General features: G+C 31.4%; 1 protein-coding gene and 1 long non-coding RNA gene across 14 annotated transcripts; one reads left to right on the top strand and one right to left on the bottom strand.

The window, feature by feature from the left end:
* Positions 1-4,443: 4,443 nt before the first annotated feature.
* On the top strand, positions 4,444-10,277 carry LOC123889437 (mogroside IE synthase-like). The gene is made up of 2 exons (XM_045938776.1): positions 4,444-5,245; positions 9,403-10,277. The coding sequence occupies exons 1-2, from the start codon at positions 4,595-4,597 to the stop codon at positions 10,138-10,140; spliced, it is 1,389 nt and encodes a 462-aa protein (XP_045794732.1). The 5' UTR covers positions 4,444-4,594; the 3' UTR covers positions 10,141-10,277.
* Positions 10,278-12,422: 2,145 nt separating this feature from the next.
* LOC123889436 lies at positions 12,423-19,488 on the bottom strand. 13 transcript variants are annotated; one of them, XR_006802549.1, is made up of 8 exons: positions 19,182-19,488; positions 18,728-18,854; positions 18,593-18,641; positions 15,842-18,309; positions 15,617-15,724; positions 13,996-14,401; positions 13,745-13,852; positions 12,423-12,625 (listed from the first exon to the last, which is right to left on the bottom strand). It is a non-coding gene; the product is annotated as an uncharacterized LOC123889436 (long non-coding RNA). The 13 variants fall into 13 exon arrangements; XR_006802553.1 differs by lacking the exon at positions 12,423-12,625 and adding an exon at positions 15,092-15,142 and having other exon boundaries at positions 13,615-13,852; XR_006802555.1 differs by lacking the exon at positions 12,423-12,625 and adding an exon at positions 15,092-15,142 and having other exon boundaries at positions 13,615-13,852; positions 18,131-18,309; positions 19,182-19,483.
* Between the last annotated feature and the right edge of the window lie 1,887 nt (positions 19,489-21,375).

The raw sequence follows: 21,375 nt of genomic DNA, 5'->3' as shown, positions 1-21,375 counted from the left end.
ACAAACCTCCTTGATCTAAACCAAGATCAATAATCTTAAGCCCTACAAGCTTAATATCTACCTCAGTCCTACAAACTAAGGTGTCACTCAATCAATAGTTACGTATTGACTTGAGCCAATCTTTCTTTTACAATAAGTTGTTCGAATCACAAGCTTTCAAATGAAGAGAAAATCAAGTTGAGAAGCTAATAGAAGAATACACTCAGTTCACTCAATGATATACTGATCCAAGTATGTGATGTTAGAGAGCTGGAGTGAGAGTGGAAGAGTTTGATGACTTGGTCGAAAAAGACAAGTGTAGATGTTGAAATTTGTAGTTGAAACTCTTGAGATATTTGCTTGTTGAAAAACTCAAAGGTTAATTTGAGAAGCAAATCAAAACACTCAATATACTCAGAAGTACTGATGAGAATGGAGAGCTTGAGTATGAGTGATGAAAGAAGAGCTTGGCACCTTGTACGAAAAAGACAAGTATAGAATGAATGTTGTAGTGTGAGCTCTCAAGTCTTCAAAGCACCCAAGTGTGCTATTTATAGATGTTGTTTGTCCTTTGTTTTGTGGTCTCCAAGTAAGTTTGAGTGGAGCACAAGACTAGCCGTTAGTCCTTTAAAAGCCACATCAAAATATTATTCAAATAATATTTGATGAGAGAGAAGATGCTTCATGAGAATGTTCTTAGAATGATGATGTCATGAGGAGCGTGAGTTTGAGCATCTTTGAGCTGTATAAACTTTTTCTCCACAAACAAGCACTGTTGAAGCCTTGGAAGATCAATTATAACAGCTGGATACAGCTGGAGAGAATCTTTCAAACATGAGCAGGAAATTTGCTTGATTCTGGAACGTTCTTAGATCGTTCTCCCAATGTATTTTTTGATTCTTGGCCTAGATCAAATAGAGAGGTATGCTTTGCTTGTTTTGATTTTGTGGGCCTCAAGATATTCATGATGATCATATGATGATAGCTGGTCTTCTTATCCTTTTACTATTCATGTATACTTGCAAAAGTACAAGTAGCTTTCCATTGTAGATCAAGAACATAGTAGAATATATTTTATGAAGTCCTTTGAGAAGTACCATTTCAAACTTGTTGTCTCCTTTTCATTGGTCCATAAATGTCTTCAAATAATCTATGAATAGAGCATGTGAACTTGAGAAATAAATTGTCAAAGACATGTTCATGTTTATTCCTTAAACATGACCAAATAGGAAGCTTTCTTTTTCTATCATTTAATCCTTGCCTTAAATGACTTATATCCTGTAGAGATTCTATTCAATGAAGTCCTTTTGCAAAAGTGTTTATTTGTATATCTCTTGTTCAGATGATATCAATTAAGTGCTTATTGTTGATGTATAGCTTTGCACGTGAGAAAAAGTGCAGACTGGAGAATGTTCTCTGATCATTCTCATAAACTTGCAGTTTTCAACAATTTCAAGTAGAGTGATATATAATGAATGAGCTTTAGTTCTTGTCTATATTAATCACTCAAGAACACTTGTTAGATCACAATAACTGTTTGTGTTGAAGTACTAACCTGGAAGAGTTTATTCCTTGAACTGGAGAATGTTCTCGGATCATGCTTGAAATAGTATTCAACACTTTTCTTAATTAGTGGGACATATAATCTTGTTGCTGCAAAACTTCCCATAATTCCTTTTGATGTTTTCACACAGTTGTATGTTCATTGAGTATCTTTGAGATTCTTCAGTAATGGTGTGAGTGTACTCATAATGAGAATGATTAAAACCTTTATGCCTTGTGCATAAGCTCCTTTGTAAAACTCATGGAAAATCATTCTCAAACATTGTCATCTTAAGAAGCTTTGGTAGGATGATACTTTGATGTTAATTGCAGTAGTAAATCCTCAAAGCATGTAGTACAAAACTCAATGTGAGTTTTGTCACACAACATCGATCCTTTTGTAGCTTGTAATCCTTTTGTAACATCTATCCATAGTATATTCTTTTGTAGCTTGTGATGCAGGTTTTTCCATTATGATTCTTCAACTACAATCATCATAATCTTCCTTGAATATTTAATTCTCATTGTAAACCTTGTGATGAAGATGAAGACTATTAATCATGAAGTTTACTTTCTTTGCTTGAACCTTAAATCAATCCTCGTATGATTCAAACAACAGTATTTTAAAAAATCTTCTTGATGTTTGTGATACTACTGTTGTGATCATCTGATGATACTCCAAATCTTTCACTGTTTGAGTATATAAATGCACTTGTTGATGTGAGTGGCTTCTAGCTCGTCCACTTTTGCTAATATCTATCTTTCAACAAAAACTCAAGTGCAAACATCAGTAGATCATCATTCATAAAACTAAACATTTATTCCATAAGGTTTGTTGTCATTAAAACACTAAAATGGATTTTGCCTCAACACAATGTGGTGCATGGACTCAAAAATTAACAAGTCTTGTACTTTTTATTTCCTTTTTTATTTTATCGTATTCATTTTGTTTTAGCTTGCAAAAGCAGTACCTTAATTTTTACTCTATTTAATAATTTGTTTGCTTGTACAAAAAAAAAATGTTTGCTTGTAATTTTTATTTATTTTTGTTAACGAATTGCTTAGAGTTTGGGTTTAAGGAAGAATATAGAAAGTGTAGACCTATCAAGATTAAAGGTATTTAATAAAAACTCATAAATCATTAATTTTTATGGGTATCAACATATCGTATGATTTTCAATTTCTTTAAAATTTGACATGGATGATCTCTATGATATAAACTATCAATCTAATAGTAGTTAATTCGTACAAAATTCGTACTCGTTATAATGATATCGTTAACTTGTGCAACATGCACCATAAAAAAGAATTTATAATTGAATTTGGCCCCAATTGAATTTATAATTTTTTTTATTTAGATAAATGTTTTTTATATGAATATAATTATTTAATTGTTTCAATTATATTTTCTATTAAAAAAATACATATGCTAATATGTATTGCTTAATTTGGCACATAGTATTGCCACATAAGAAATTTTCTTGCCACCTAGTTTAAAAAGGGGGCAGAGGACCAAAAATGCAAAACAAATCAAAATAGGAGGACAAAAATGTTTGATTTTATTAGTAACAAAGAAGAAAAAAAAAAAAGAATGTTTGATTTCAAAATAAGGAAACAGGTAAAATAAATGGACCAAAAATACAATTAAGCCTAAAAATAAATAAATGTGCCATAGCATTGATAAGTGATAGCACTCATGATGCTGATACCAAATATCATGTGTATGATTGGCAATTGAATACACAAGTTTTGGTAGGTAGCACGTTACCTCGTGGTCATATATATAATAATTACAAGTTTTGGTAGGTAGCACGTTACCTCGTGGTCATATATATAATAATTACTCTTGTTCCTAAAATAAATGACTTAATTTTGACTTAGGGTGTGTTTGTTGACCTGTTAAAAAATAAGTGACTGGATGAGACAACTTATGTTGTATTATGTTTGATTTTAAAACTGTTTCTGATACTGGACAAACTGTGGGGCGGGCGAGGTACAGGACAAAAACTGAAATTCTTGTCCCCACAAAACCACGGGATAAATTTTTGTTCTCTGCACAAGTTGTCTAAAATACTAAAATAACATTTTGTCCACCAAACATCGTAAAATATAAAGTTGGTTCAATACCTTAAATGTTTGTCTTGTATTGTTCTGTCTTGACTTGTTATGTCCAGTACTTATATTTTGCAGATCAAATGGACCATTAGTGTATTATTCATATGATCTATTTTGATCATATTTTTCTATATATATATATATATATATATATATATATATCCAAATATTAGCATATGAGATGTTATTTGATTCGTCTCAATGAGTATTTCAAAATATACAATTTTTATAATTTTTAATAATAAATAAATAAACATATTAATGATTAAAGTTGTACATTGACAAACGTAAATGTGGTCAAACAAATCATATATTTTATGACACAGGGAGTAACACTTATCGTGAACGACATGGCATTCCCTAGGTAGCATAGCGCATACTCTCTCCGTCTTATATTATAAGTCAAAAAAATCATTTTTTCTTGTCACAAATTATAATAAAAAACAAAATTTTTATCATTTTCAAGATTTATCTTTATTTATTCTTATGAAAGTTAATACAAATTGAATTTAATTTACTCACTATCTTCTTTTTCCGATAATCAAATATATAATTGTGTTTTTTCTTGAAACAAAAAGTCATACTTAAATTATTTTATTTTACTTTTTTTAATAAGTGTAAAAAAAGTTTGCTTATAACATGGGACGAAGGGAGTATACTGTAAAAGCATAAATATCGCCTGAGTCAATTTGTTCCTTCCGTTTATTTAGCTTTTTACTTCCTCCAAATATTTTTATAAGGAATACTTTAAAGAAAGAAAATTGATTTTTTTTATAAGAAACACTCGTTAAATTTAAAAAGAGGGTGGGAGCCACCTAAAAGATGAAGGGACGCCACTCCCACTGGCATAAGTACGAATGATATATCATATATGTACTAGAAATTAAACATTTGTATGATAAGAAAATCATAGGAAAAAAAGAGCAAACAAGAGGAAAAATATACTTATCAAGAAGAAATGGATAAGAAAATCATAGGAAAAAAAGTGCACTGTTTAGTGTTACCATATCCAGGACAAGGTCATGTAAATCCAATGCTTCAATTCTCAAAACTCTTACAACATGAAGGAGTAAAAGTGACATTAGTGACCACACTTCACTACCGTAAGACCTTGCAAAGTGTACCACCTTCCATTGCAATCGAAACCATTTCTGATGGATTCGATAATGGCGGTGTTGAAGAAGCAGGGTCACAAAAAATCTATTTGGATCGATTTTGGCAAGAAGGACCAAAAACTCTTGCTGAACTTATTGAAAAACTTGGTATATTAGGTGACAAAGTTGATTGTGTTATTTATGATTCTTTTTTTACTTGGGCTCTTGATGTTGCTAAGAGATTTGGAATTATTGGTGTTTCTTATCTTACTCAAAATATGTCTGTGAGTAGTATTTACTATCATGTTCATCAAGGAGAGCTTAAAGTTCCACTCATAGATGAAGATGAGATTTTACTTCCTTTGTTGCCTAGATTTGAAGTTGGGGACATGCCTTCATTTTTCTTAGCAGGAGGAGAGAATCAAGTTTTGCTTGATATGTTGGTGGGTCAATTCTCTAATATTGACAAAGCTGATTGGATTTTATGCAATACATTTTATGATATGGAAAAAGAGGTACATAAATTTAGACTTATCTTATCTCTCTCACCTACACACAAATATAAGTCCTATGATTGGTTTTCTTCCATTTTCACTTCTTCCTTTTAAAAGTATTTTGTTCATGTTTGACAACTCATAGTATCTTAATGAATGACTAGCAAAACAATTTTAATATTCTTTAGCACCATTTATTATTTTTGTATTTAGAGATTAAGTAGAAGAAAGATCCATACTTGAAGGACAACAAAGATGGTTTACTCTTATCTCTATTTCTATGTACTTGCTTTTTTTATTATTGTTTTCTTGGACAAATCAAATCTAATGTTAGAGAGAAAAACATGTCCAATTATTGTTTTCTTTCATCTTAAAGAGTCTTGGTCACCAATTTGTTGTTGATTACTGCATAATATTTCATCCAATCATTTTAGACAATTGACTTTTTTAGACTCAATCAAAAATTAATATATTTGAGCTATAATATATAAAATACATCAGTTATTCAATGAATTGTTTCTTATAAAACATGAAGAGCGCATATATCCTCAAGTGCACTTTTTCTTCGGTGGCATTTCAGCCACTCTTTTAGATCACTGTTTATATTATCTATTACTAATATATAAAAATCGATTACCATCAAAGTTACTAATTTATCCTTATTATTTTTAACTACGTTGCAAGTTTTATATCCTTCATTATAATTTCACTAAAAAAAATATAAAATAAATATAGACAGGATATAAGATAAATACAAAAAAATAAATATTATGATATGATATGCTTAAAAATAGAAACAAAACAGATTATAGATTAAAAAAAAACAGAACAATCTATACTCATAAAAATAAACATATTAATACGATCAACTCAATAATATTAAAAGAAAAAGGAGAATAAAATAGCTATAGAAAAAAGAAGATGAATATACATAAAATTAGGAGTATATAAATAGAAACATAAACAATATTTTTCATTAAAAAAAACAGACAATATACTATTAACTATTAATTTAAGACCAAAAAAAAACTATTCATAATTTCGTACAAAAAAAACTATTAATAATAACAATATAATAATAATACCATAAAGTTAATTACTAACAAATTTAATAAATTATCCTAAATATTTCTAATCAAAATTTTTATTTTTTATTAAAAAAAAATACACGGAACTATTATTTATGACGGATACATAAAAAATTGGATAATCTATTACTATTACTAATATATTAAAATCGATTACCACCAAAGTTACTAATTTATCCTTGTTACTTTTAACCACGTTGCAAGTTTTATATCCTTCATTGTAATTTCACTAAAAAAAATATAAAAAGAATATAAGATAAATACAAAAAAAAATGATATGCTTAAAAATAAAAACAAAACAGATTAAAAGAGCAAAAAAAAAATATAGATTGAAACAAAACAAAACAATCTATGCTCATAAAAATAGCAACAAAACAGATTAATACGATCAACACAATAATTTATTAAAAGAAAAAAGAGAATAAAATAGTCAATAAAAAAATTATAGAAAAAATAAGATGAATATGCACAAAATTAGGAATATAGAAATAGAAGGCAAAAGTTATGGTGCATAAGGCTTTCACAACCATTAGATTTGGTTCACACGTGTTATAATCCTAACGGTGATGGTGTCATTTTAGGTGTTGTTATATTCAAATTTAGAGAGATACTTTGACCTCTTTTTATGAGTGATTCGATTGTCTATTTTTTAAACTAACATAAGGTATCTATCTAAAATCGAACGACGATCAAAACGGTATAAGTTTCGTCGTCTCCCGTTCAGAAACAAGAGAGAACGAACCGGCAGGGGCGGAGCTATGTTGTGTTGAGTGGGTGCACTTGCACACCCTCAAGTTTATGCATTTACACCAATACTTCCAATTTTATACTTTTTGCACCCACTCAAATTTTTAAGTTTGCACCAAATGCACTTTGTTCTTCTCTTTTCTCCTACAACTTTACCAATTATAAGTGTCCATACAATGCACAGTCATTTATCAGTCCATACACTACAAAGAGAGCTGCTACATGTACACGTGTATTGGAGAGGAGTAAAAAATTTCAATTATTTTTAAATTAAAAAAAAAAAACTTTAAAATTTGAGGATCGAGTGAACTTGTTTTTTATAGGAAAATTTTAGTAGTTAATCGTTATGTTTAGTAGTATTTTTCTACTTTATCATGGTTTGAGCCAAGCAACGATAATACTGTTAGTTGTATTTTATAAGTGTATCAAGTCATCGATTACGATATCACTTCACTTCTTAACTCACTTGCCATAGCTACAAAATATATAAACCTTATATCCATTTTATAAAACCTTATATATTCTCTAAAAAAAGTCATGCGGCGCGTGTAGGCGCGTGTGGGTCCTATTAAATCCGTTTTTTTAATTTTATTTTATATAAAAATAATACATAATTTTCTTGAAATTTGGGTATCTCTTTGTGAATTTTTGGACACCTGTAACTATTTTTAATTATTTAAATGAGGAAGAAATGTTATTAAAAATATTAATATTTCTTGAAAAATTCGCAGAATTTTATACAAAATTATTTGAATATTTTGAGACCCTTTGAGGCCAGTCACTCTCTCTGGTTGTATGTTTTCCTCGAGAATATGAATTTTCGTTACAACAGTGAAACCATAAGTATGAATTTTCGTTACAATTATTCTGTAAACCATTATGCTGGTTAAATAGTTTCAGAGAGTTAAACAGGGAAACCATTTGTATTATAAAATGGTTTTATGTGTTTACTGAAACCAATATTGTGTTTTTATGGTTTTAAAAATCCTGAAAACCATTATGCTGGTTAAATTGTTTCATATAGTTATACACTGAAACCATTTGTATTGTAAAATGGTTTTACACTAAATGATTTAATGATTTTAAATATTGATTATTACTGAAACCATAAGTATGGTTTAATGATTTTGATAGTTTTCTATGTGAAACCAAAATAATTGTCTAATGATTTTGTAATAAAACAAAAAACCAATAGTTTCGTCTAATGATTTATTTTAATTGTAATAAATTAAACCATAATTACAGTACTTTTTTTTTTTGTTACAATTACAGTACATGTTTTAATATATAATTTTAAATTAAAATATGACTATATAATCATCCAACACAATTAATTGAAAATAGATTCTTATAATATGTACTTCAAAGGAACAAAAGTTATTATTTAATTGGAAATGGGGGGCACGTTAGAAATTTGGGGGATGCGCTAGAAATCTGGAGGAGGAAAAAAAAACTGGGGGACGCGCTAGAAATCTGGGGGAGGAAAAATAACTGGGGGGCTCGTGAGAAATCTAGGAGAAAAAGAAAAAAATTGGGAGGTGCGCTAAGCAAATGGGGGGCGCAAGTAAATGGGGGGCGCGTGAGTAATGAGGTAGCATATGGGGGCGCGCAGAGTAAATGGGGGGGGCGCGAGTAATTGGGTAGCATATGGGGGTGCGTGGAGTAAATAGGGGGTACGTTGAGTAATTTTCATTGTTTATGCATGGTGCATAAGGAATGCTTATGCACCATAACCACACCCGAAATAGAAACATAAACAATATTTTTCATAAAAAAAAAAATAATAAACAATATACTATTAACTTTTAATAATATAATAATACTAATACAATAAAGTTAATTATCAAATTTACTAAATTATCCTAAATATTCCTAATCAAATTTCTAATTTTTTATTACAAAATATACACTGGACTATTATTTGTGACGGATACATAAAAATTGAATAATTTATCACTGATAATTATAATCAAATTTATTCATTTAATAAATTTTACAAAAAATAGTTTCACTTATATTTGAACAATACTATATAACAAATATTTAAATATTTTATTATAAATAAATTTTCTACCATAATATAATGACAAATTTAAATATCAAATAAAAGTCAATGACCCATGCGAATGCACTGGTCTTTAAACTAGTTTTTTTTTTTAAAAAAAAAAATAATGGTTTAGTTAGATCAATAGTGAACTATCTCCGGTCTCCAGTGACAATCTCACTTTTTATATTATTAATTAATAAAAAGCTTAGTTGATTTTAAATTGTGTGCTCCCATTATTCCTAGACTAATTTTGTTTATTTTTATTGTTTTTTGTAACATGTACAAAATGATTGTAGATAGCCGATTGGACAATGAATATTTGGCCAAAATTTAGGTCCATTGGACCATCAATACCATCGATGTTTTTAGATAAACGACTCAAAGATGATGAAGATTATGGTGTTGCACAATTCAAGACTAATGGAAAATATATGGAATGGCTAAACGAAAAGCCAAAAGGTTCTGTTGTTTATGTTTCTTTTGGAACTATGGTAAGTCTTGATGAAGAGCAAGTACAAGAATTAGCTTACGGTTTGAGAGATAGTGGAAGCTACTTCTTATGGGTCGTTAGAGCTTCTCAAGAGACTAAACTCCCAAGAGATTTTGAAAAGGAATCAAAAAAAGGCTTAGTAGTGACATGGTGCTCTCAACTAAAAGTTCTAGCACATGAGGCTATAGGGTGTTTTTTTACACATTGTGGATGGAATTCTACATTGGAAGCATTGAGCTTAGGAGTTCCAACTATTGCAATACCACAATGGTCCGATCAAGCCACCAATGCGAAGTTTATTGTCGATGTTTGGAAATTTGGAATTAGAGCTCCAATTGACGTGAAAAAGATTTTGAGGCAAGACAAATTGAAGGCATGTATATTGGAAATAATGGAGAGTGAGAAAGGCAAAGAGATTAAGAGCAATGCCACAAAATGGAAGAATTGGGCTGTTGGAGCTTTTGGTGAGGGTGGAAGTTCTCAAAACAACATTGTAGAATTTGTGACCAGCTTGTTCAATGAGGTGCATGGACTCACCAATTAATTAATCTAGTATTTGTGTTTTTTGTCAAGTAGTCTATTGCCTAGACTCTCAAACATTTTAAATGTGGAGAAATGTGAAATCCGGAATTCAAACCTCGGTCACTCCAATAATATTCATAATAATTATCATTTGAGCTACACTTATGGGACAATCTAGTATTTGTGTTATTTAATCATATTTATTTTGTTTGATCAGATTGCAGAAGGATTTGAATACCTTAATTTGTAGCACTCTATTTCTTTCGCTTGTCGTTTATTTATTTTTATATTAAATAATGGCTTGGAATTAAGGAGTGTTAACTTATGGTCGGTTTGGTTTGAAGTAGATGGAGTGGAGGAGAGGTGGGAGAATATTTTTAATAAAAGGTAAAATATATTTTCAGTCCCCAATTTTATTGGGAGTTTTGATTTTCGTCTATATACTTTAAAACCATTCTTTTTCGTCCCCAAATAATTTTTAGTTTTGGTTTTAGTCTCAAATGTTAGGTTTTTGTTAACACGTAGCATCCTATGTGGATGGCTACGTCAGGTTTTGTTTTTTAATTATTTTTTTTGAAGAATAAAAACTTTTTTTAAAAATAAAATGATTTAATAAAAAGAAACATTTTTTTGTCAAAACTACCCCAAACTTTCCCATAAAACAAATCATTCTTAAAATTATATAATTAGTTTTGTTAATTTAAACAATTGCAACCATTGTGTCAAGATCTTGAGGGGATTATTTGATGATTGGGAAAAAGTCCGTGGAAGGAATTTTGTACAATTTTTTTAGGCTTAAATATGCAATTAGTCCCTGTAATTGTATCAAGTTTTGGTATTAGTCCCTGCACTTTTTTTTGTTGGCTATTAGTCCTTGCAATTTGAAAACAGTTTACTTTTGGTCCCTACCGTTACACAAACGTTAAAAAATTCTTAGAAATTAACGGAGTGCCACGTGGTCCAAAATCTTGACAAAATTATTGTTGGATGTTTTCTCTGCCGACCTCGTGATTCTTTTATACCTCCGAATATTTCAATTTTGCCCTTGCAAAAAACTTCAGTTGGAAGAAACCGAATTTTTTTTAGTACAAATTCAGAGTAAATTTCGGTTTTTATAAACCGAAATTTGTTTTCAAGGCAAAAAAAACTTCGGTTTCTATAAACCGAAGATTTTTGCAAGGGCGAAATTAGAAATTCAGGAGATATAAAAGAAACACGGGGTCGGAAGAGAAAACATCTTGTTGTTGTTGCACACTGCTGGATCTGGATGCATTTTGATGAGGCCTTTGTGTTGTAAGTGAGTGGGCGAGACACGAAAATTGCTTTTTAGGCCTCCCTATTTGCTCCCAAACCCCCCAAAAATCCCAAAATGCCCCTAATGTTTCATTTCAGTTTCTACGACCCAAATTCAATTTGTTTCGTACTGCAACAACCGAAACAGCATCTTCCAAAAACACTGCTAACTCGCTAATGGCTTTCATCTTCCTATCTCACTTTTCCTTTTCTTCCACTTTCAACATCACCTTTGTCTAATGCTTCCATCTTCATCTTCCTAACTTGTTATGTTTTTGGGTTGTGTTGTGTTGATGAAAACAGAACAACAACGCTTCTGTGTTCTGAAAACGCCATCTTAACATCTTCATCTTCCTTATATTCGGTTTCTATATACCGAAAATGATTTGATTCGATTTCTATCTACCAAAAACGCTTCGATTCGGTTTCTATCTTTCGAAAACGCTTAGGTTCGGTTTATATCTTCCGAAAACGCTTCGATTCGGTTTCTATCTTCCGAAAACGCTTCAATTCGGTTTCTATCTTCCGAAAACGCTTCAGAAGTCCATGAATTTGCGATTTGTTTTCCATGAATCTGGGTTTTCCATTAATTTAGAGCTTTCTTCAGAAGTCAGATTGTGAACTTATTTGGTTCCAGATCATGTTACTATGAACTTAACCAAAAATGGAGGACATGAGATCTAGGGTTCAGAATGTCAATAAAGGTTTCTCACTTATTTGCATTTTTTAGTTTAATCTGTATTTCTGCAATGTGTGCAATTGTTCTTCTGAGAATACGATTTTTGACCTGCTTCCACCTTTTATTCGTTGAAGGATTTCCAAATAATCGAAGTTAGTTTGAGGTTAATTTATTAACATTCTGGTTTAAATTGTGTGTTGTCATGTCTTTCTGTAACCAATTTGAATGATAGATTGATATGGGAAAGTGAAATTAATTTGATTTGTTTACTATGTGGTATTATGTGAAATCCATTCTTTGTTCCATGCAGCCTTCTTCAATGGATGTGTCAATTTTGAATGGATGCAGTTGATATAACTTTATGGAAATCAAAGAAGGAATATTACTATTTGCCTTGTTCAGGTAAGCATCACCTTATCTATATTATAATGTTGTTGTCCTTCTATTATGAACTAGTGTTATATATTCTCTAATTTACTGTGCTGCAACAAGCTGAGATTTGAAAAGAAGAAGCATGTCAGTGTTCACTTTGCAGCTGCAAGGGAGAGAAGCAATTGTTAATGAGAATAGGAAATATAATGTAACTATAGTGACAAAAAAAAGCTATTGTTCATTCATTTATTTAAATGAAATTCATAGTTTTGTTTTGTACATGAGATATGTTACTTGAGCTATACAGGCAGGTGATTCTCTTTACTACTTGCAGTTTCACATTGATTTGTCCATGCATCTTAAATTGTAATACTATGGAAGTTTAATTTAATTCAAACATTATGTCAATGGTAATAGTTTCAATTTTGTTGCGGGCTACTGTCTTGGTGTTTTTGGCTTCTGGTGTGTTGATTTTGGTTTATAATTTTGTGTAGCAGGATTTTGATGTTGATATTTGTATATTGAGGGGTCACCCAGGGTCGGGCCGGGTCGAACCGGCGAACCGGCCGGGCGGTTCAAGCGGTTTTGCAGATTTTATTTTTTTTTAAAAAAAGAGGGCAAAACGACGTCGTTTTAATTTATTTTTTTTTTTAAAAATCTGAAACAAAACAACGACGTCGTAGGAATAGGGAAAGTTTTTGTTTTTCATCTATTTTTCATTTGGTTTGAATTATAAATTTTATTTTATTTTGACTTGTGATATTTTATCTTTTTATTGTGTGAAATTATGAAATATTGAGCAATTATTCATATATATTTATTTATATATTAATTAAAATATATATTTAATTAAAAACGGTTCGACCCCGATTGAACCCGGTCCGACCAATTGAACCTTGAACCGGTGAGCTCGTCGGTTCGATGACCGGTCCGGTTCTGACAACCTTGGGTAAAGGTGTAGTCAGTAACAACTCATTACTAGTACTACCTAATACATAGATCAGATTCAATTCTAGATAAATGGATTTTTTTGACACCCCTAATTGGTAATACTAGTAATGAGTTGTTACTGACTACACCTTTACCTTTACCTTCACTAACTGAGGCATATATCAAACTCAGTATTAAGTGCTTGCAAAGGACACTAATTTACACTAAGCTATGGCACATAACTATATAAGCAATTTTTTCGTCATAATATGTCAACCAGACAGCCACAGTGAAACATACTATAGCACAATCTTAGCAAACATTATTTCTGGTTAACCAGTTCAGAGCTCACCAGAAGCATCAGTCTACTGTCCCCCAGTGTGTAGAAGCACTCCAATAAGAGTCCTTTTATGGCATCAACAAGTCCCTTTCTCACCTTTTGTGAAGAGTGGATACAGATCTGAAATTCAATGGTTTTACTGATCACATAAATCATTACGTTGAAGTATTAAAATAAACACATAGCATTATGGTCATAAAGAACTCCGAAAGCTGAAAATAATCCAAGGAAACGAATGTTATTGACCATCAATACAAACTTACATGTGGAAAAGTTGCAGTCAACAGCTTATTTACATGTGCTGATGTAATCTTTTGTTGGGGTCACATGCAAATACAAGGTTTCTCCGTCAGGACCAGTATTCCCATTTCTTGAACTTGAGTTTGAGAACTAGTTATTTTTTATGAATCTCGTCCAAAAGAGAAAGAGTAATACACTCGTCTGAATCAAAGCTTGCAGACACTTTCATATCCAGGACAGATGTATTAGCATCATCCTGGAGAACTATATGGAACTCTGCCAAAACTCTAATTGCTAGGTCAATAGCTTCCATGCTTCCGGCAGCCCCACTTATCATTGATTTTGCACCATGCAAAACTTTAGATAAGTTACTAACAATGCCAGGTAAAAAAAAAAAAAAAAAAAGGATAACGCATCTGCAGAACCAACCTGCAAAAGTAAACCAGCACAAATCAATTGATTCAAATTCTTTTATGAAAGAATTCATTAATGAAAGATGGTATTGTAGAGGTAAACTTTTCACAGAAAAACAGCCAAAAGATAATGATTAGCTGAGAAAAAAATATTTCCAAATCTTTATAAAGGAAAATGTTTCTTACACAAAACAACTATTTTCTAATAACAATTGGTGGTAATTTGTTTTCCTTTTATTCCTTTTGTTTCAAGGATGGGTTTTTAACAGGATTCACACAGATGACATATACTAGTGGTTAAAAGACCACATGAAGCGCTCTCCACAGAAGTGCTTCTGTGGTGCTAGCTTGGAAAGAGAATTACTTAAAGGTATTTCACAGATAGAGGTATAATTGTATGAGGGATGCCCAAATTTCAAGAGTGCCAAAGAAGTTAATATTTGAAAACATTGGTATCAAAGAAACAAAAGGGTCATGGGACATAAAGGCATCAGCCTGCATTTTTGGGCAATCAAGAAAATCCCTTACAAAAATCACGAAACAAAGTATATTCATCTTATTGTGGAATTTTGAGTTAGTGGGTTCATGTTTACCACACCACGCTTTATCCATAATGAAAATAAATTCATCTCACTGACAGTTTCACGATTAGGGTCATAAAAAAACAATAAATACCATCCACAATTAGGGTCATACTGGACTTTACTCTGAGGTCATTATCTGATTTGTCTCATTCAAGCATCCATTCCATGCAAAACTTGTGAAACATTAGGGAATAGAGTCATTAAGCATCCATTACACAATTTATAAAACAAAGTATATTCATTGATTCCAACGGTCAAATTTGGGGTTACTAGGGCAATATACTCCACCCCTTTTAAATTTTGATTTACAAAATTGAAGGTTCACTTTTTTTCTCAAGCAGAAGACTGAATGGTCTTGAATTTGAATAATTATAAATAAAAAATGGGTATTCGAACAAGTATCAATGCAAATATACATTGAAATCAAAGTTCCAAAATTACCTAATCCAACAAAAAGAGTAAAGTTAACTTTCAAAATATCAGTACTAAACAGGGTCTTGGGACAAAATACATTTGCTCAATTATTATGTTTCTTTTGTTTTTATCAAGACAAAGATTGGATATTTTTGAATAAACAAGATGAGAAAATGGGTATCTCAACATCCATGAATTGAATGCAAATATCTTTGAGGGTTCTCGGCACAGACCTGTTACATAATAATATTGTCTGGAAGAATTGTCATCAGTCACCACAGCAAGTTTGTAGGCTGCATACCGGAGAGGTTGTACCACCTACATGATCGATTGATTCAATGCTGCAAAACCGAGAGGCCACTTATAAGAGTTCACATGTATTGTCAATTACTAAATCCAAGACTTGCATTTATAATTATCAACACAAATCTAGTGCTATTTGATTCTTATAAAATCACCTGCAGCCAAAAACATTAACAGATGCAACCTTGTTATGGTTTATTCATTGATCACAATGCAAGCATCACTATATGACATAGGTGGTCTGCATAATGTCATATATACAGGATAAATGTTGTGAGAAATAGTTCAAACTCTAAAGAGTTAGCTTTTTTGTACTTTGCCTGAGTTGATTTGTTTCTTCCTTAGAGAATTCCTTTGAAACCATTATCAATAGGCTAATCCAACACAACCATGCACTCCATTTTGCATTTGCAAAAGCACTTCATATTGTAGTTGCAAAATTGCATTTAGGACTAGGTCATCAAAGCAAAATTTCTAACATATGTGCCTCATATATCATCTCAGTGACAGTTTCACAGTCATAATAAGGCAATAGAGACCATACACGTTTTGAATAAAAAGTTCATATTAAAATTTCTTTAAAGGCGACCATCCTTTTTTCCTTTATGAGGGTCATTAAGTTCATAACACAAAATCACATCTAGTTGCAGTTGCAAATTGAATTTAGGGACTAAGGGTCATCAAATCAAAATAGGCATCCATTCATGCATTATGAATAAAGGTTCATACTTTATTTCTGACAGAAAAGGGGACATCGATAGAGACAGTTGTTTGGGTCGCAATTAAGGCAATAAGCAGAAGATTTAAATTTTTTGGGACAGAACACGTTTCCTATATTCAGGGACGGATCCAGAAATTTTAGTAAGTGGGGTCAAAATTATAACTTAAAAAATATAAATTGTTATCTATATTAATGTAAAATCACTTCTAAGCCGCCATCCAACTTTTCCATTATGAATGAAGAATTCATAATGCATTTTTCTCAAGGGTCATTGAGGTATCCATCCCTTACAAAACTTATGTAACATTAGGGACAAGGGTTATTAAGTTCATAATGCAAAATCACGTTTCCTCAATTAAAGTTTCGTGTTTTCAAGCAGAAGATTGAATGTTCTTGAATTATCCCATAATTACCGTAGCAAATATGTTTGAATAATTAAGAATGATAAAATCAGCAGCCACAATCGTTCCCAACATATATCGATTATAAACCAGATATGTCCATTATCCTGACAAACAAAAAACTGTCTGTTTAAACGATTAAGGTTTTTTTTCCTTCTTAAGCAGAAGATCCAATCATTCTTAATGAATTGTTAGTAGATTTTATGCAGGCAACAGCCTCTGTCAAAAGCCCTAGAAGTATGATGCCTTAGTTCAATAATGTAAGGTCTAACAAACATAGATAAAAAATGTAAAAATTTTAGAGATTCAGGTCCTAGATAGGCTAGATTGATTTCATTACCATCCTATGTCATTTACACCCGGGTAACCAACTATCCGCATAATCCAAAATAGATCATAAGCTCTATCACCTTCAAACGCATGGTGATCCATCTAATGCTAAAGCAATTCTACGCATCATTTTCTTTGCAAGATATGCTCTAACCAAATGAACAACATAAGAGAAACAACTTTAGCCAAAGGAACTTACCGGACAAAAAAGATAAATAAGGTAGGAGAAAACATGCCTTTGCAGAGGCTTACATATTCCTTCATAAGAACTTTGAACTTTGGAGGATTATATGCCTTTGTAGAGTATATGCCTACTGTCGGTAATAATGAAACATATCTATTGTATAAGAATAGACAAGAAACATAGACACTTAATTTTATGATGTGATAGAAACAAACTCAGTTCATAAATTGTGAGTTTCTGTACTAATTTCAAGTCAACTGATCCAACTTTTAAGGTATTTCTGCAATCAATCAAAAAGCATAAATAGCATATTGAAAGTCTAGGGTGTGAATTGGAACACAGAAAGAGTATAATGTAGAGATAGAAGAATAACTTGGGTATGGAACACACTTACCAACGGTCCAACACAAATTTTAGAATTATACATTGAAGATTTCAATCAAATTCTTGAATTGTGAACCACACAATAGAATTATACATACAATCACTAATTCAGCCCCAAGTGTAGTTTTTATACCTTGTTTGCTCAACAAAAAACTGGTAGTTTAATCAATCAAAGACTTTTTTATATCTTTCTCACAAAACGTTTTATTTGAATATCTGGTTCAGGTTTTTCAGTGCCAACATTAGAACAAGTACTCAAGTGATGTGATAGAAACCAGAATTTCAGAAACAGCAGCAACAGGAACATCCGAATCCTAATTTACATTACTCGGCAGCGCCGAACATGGTTGTTCATATATAATTATATTTTTTTTTTTGAACAAGATATAATTATATATATTACATCACTAACAATTGAAATTACCTCGCTTCATAGTCAACTTTGAGACTTTTTCCCGTAACAATCTGAGATGTGCATAAGCTCCTGCTGATCCTGGAAAAAGAAGAACTGGAGGTCTAAGATTATTTCCATACTGGAAAAAGAACCGAAGATCCTGCTCTTCATACCACCAACTCTGTTCAGCTTTAGCAAACACAATTCCACTGTACCATATCCAGTTCATAACGTCATCAAAATTATAAGCAATTTTTATCCAATCAAAGCCCAGAGGGATGGAACACCAATGGTGCCACCACCCATAATGCATGAACCAACTAGTAATGGTCGGGGTTATATAAACAAATGTGTTAGTTGCTACTTGCTACAGAACTGTGTCAATAAGTAGCTTATATAATGTTATAAACAAATCCAATTTATTAAGTCATCAAATCATAAGAAACCACACAGTGTTGATAAATCTCACACTACAAATTAGCCCCTTCTCACCTATTATTGCATCATGGAGTATCTATCTTTTTTGCTTTCTACCTCATCCCTGCAACATATCAGAAACATAAATTAATAGTCCACTTCCGGCCACATTTTCATGTCAGAAACATAAATTAATAGCCCACTTTTCACCTATTTTTACACCATAGCACTCTTTTTTGCCTTCTACCTCAGCCCTGTAACATCACATGTATAAATTTTAGAATTCATCCACAGAATTCCCCCACGAAAATCAATCACAAACCAAATTCCTCCAGCACTGCAAACAATATATGTATTAGGCCACTGAAAACATTTAGGTCACTGAAAACATGCATAAATCAAACAACATTTAAGTCACTGAAAACATGCATAAATCAAACTTGATGATGTGAAGAAAAACCCTAAGCAAAGTGAAAATCGACTTAAAATCTAATCTGAAATGTCAAATCCTAAACATACATAACATCAAATTAGAAAAATCAAAACCCTAAACAGAGTTAAAATCTCTGATCCTAAAACCACTTGATGATATAGAAAATCACTTGAATCAGAAAATATATGTTTAGAACCATATAATAGACATGAAATTAACAAGAATTGATACCGCAAACAATTGATTCAGAAATCGACTTGAAAATTTCTCATTGAAATCGCGGGATGCGGAAGATGCACACAAATGATCATTGAAGAATCGGCGGAGAAAAGAGAAACGCCAGAGATTGTGAGTTTGAAGTGTGATTTTGGGAATCGGTGAGAATGCGAGAGATTTTGGAAGAATCGAAAGTGTAATTTTGGGTGAAATGAAAATGGGAGAAAAATAAATTCTTGTTTCTTGAAGAAGAAAAAAAATGAATTTTTATTCTTTTCACAAATGCACATAGCGTAAGATTCATACACACATATTTGATATTTCACAATGGCTGTAACCCCTTTGCTTTTTTTTTTTTTTTTTGGAATCAAATAACCCCTTAAAAATAAAATAGAGCCGAATTGAACGAATGGAATAAAAATTTCATTCCATTGTTTGGATATTTTAAGACGGAATAGAATAATATTTCATTGTTTGGAAATTAAACGGAATGGAACAAATTATTACTTCTTTATTCCAATTATACCCTTATTTAAAAAATATTATATAAATGTTTCAAAAAATTTATTATATAAATAAAATTCTATAAATATATGTATTATTACTAAAATCTTATCTCCTTCAAAAATAAAAATAAAAATTAAAGGCATAAATGAAGTTTTACCCCTCGTGTTTCGAAAAAATTGAAATTTTACCGCTATTTTAAAATGCGGAATTTTATCCCCCTATTTTATAATTTGTTAGATTTTGCCCCCCCCCCCTCCCCAACCAAAATTCTGCACAAAACTACTTCTGAGCCTCAAGTTCAAAGCTTCGCACAGAACTCAATTTGGATCAATAATTTACCAAACTGATACCAAAATGACCGCAATTGAGTTAGTTTTCCACAGAATAAAACTCCACTAAATTCGGAGTTACAGCGAGAGATTAATTACCGTTTAGTAAAGGTATGTCCAAATTAATTATCTTATTGAACTACTACTGGTATTTTTGTCATGTCTCTCACCTTGCAGCTCATTTTTTAACAGTATTTACATGTCTGGAAAACTAACAATTTGGAGGCTCGGTGTGTTCGGTAGACGATGTTGGCATTTTAATTTCGTCGAATTTGATGTTATGATGCGTTCGGTAGACGATGATGAATTTGAAGGTCAGAAGTAGATTTCTGTATAATTAGTAATATGATAGACCTTCACTAAAACGGTATTTAATCTCGCTCTATAACTCCAAATTTAGTGAGGTTTGATTCTTTGAAAAGCTAACTCGATTACGGTAATTTCGGTATCAGTTTTGTGAATTATTGATCCAAATTGAGTTATGTGCGAAGCTTTGAAGTTAAGACCGAAAGCAGATTTTTTGCAGAATTTTGGGGAGGGCAAAATTCAACAAATTACAAAATAGGGGGTAAAATTCCGCATTTTAAAATAGGGGATGAGGTAAAATTCCGATTTTTTCAAAACAGAAAGGTAAAACTGCATTTAAGTCAAAATTAAATATTCGAATGAGAAAATCATTCTGGACTGGCAGAAACTATATCAAAAAAAGACTCCAATTGAACCACAAATTCTAGAATAGTAATAGAGGTGTCAAAATATAAACCGGAAAGTTTTTTTTTATATACTAATAAAAACTGGGAAAGGCTTGAAAAAAGAAGAAACATTCCTTTTGATTAATATTTTTATATTTGCATCACATATACAAGAAGCACATTACAGAGACAATGAAACTAGTATAGAAACAAACCTTCCTAGTTTGAAACTTTGAAAAATACCGGATACATAGATCGAACAAGAACAATGAAAACAATAACGCATTCACAGGCAAGAAGAGACTCGTCGAGGGAGAAAAAAACGTGAAAGAATCAAAGAGCCTATTTAAGAGGAATAATAGGAAACATGAAATTAAAATAGGGATAAAATGGTAATATTTTAATTGCGAAGCTTCATTCTATTCCATACACCCCAAATTAGGGGGAAAGAAAAATTAACTATAGCTCTATTTTGATTAGCATTGGATGGAATGAGATGGAATGAATTCCATTGTGTTTCACTCTATTCATTTTTTACAAATCCAAACAATAGAATATGATTAACTACCACTCCATCACATTTCATCAATTCAAATATAGTCTTAAAATTCCATATCCAAATCAAAACTAGACCAAGTTTAAACGATTTTGTTCATTTTATACCCAATAAAAAATCATCAA

This window comes from Trifolium pratense, linkage group LG6 (genome assembly GCF_020283565.1).
Source record: "Trifolium pratense cultivar HEN17-A07 linkage group LG6, ARS_RC_1.1, whole genome shotgun sequence".
Taxonomy (NCBI): Eukaryota; Viridiplantae; Streptophyta; class Magnoliopsida; order Fabales; family Fabaceae; genus Trifolium; species Trifolium pratense.
This window is presented reverse-complemented; position numbering and strand designations above follow the sequence as displayed.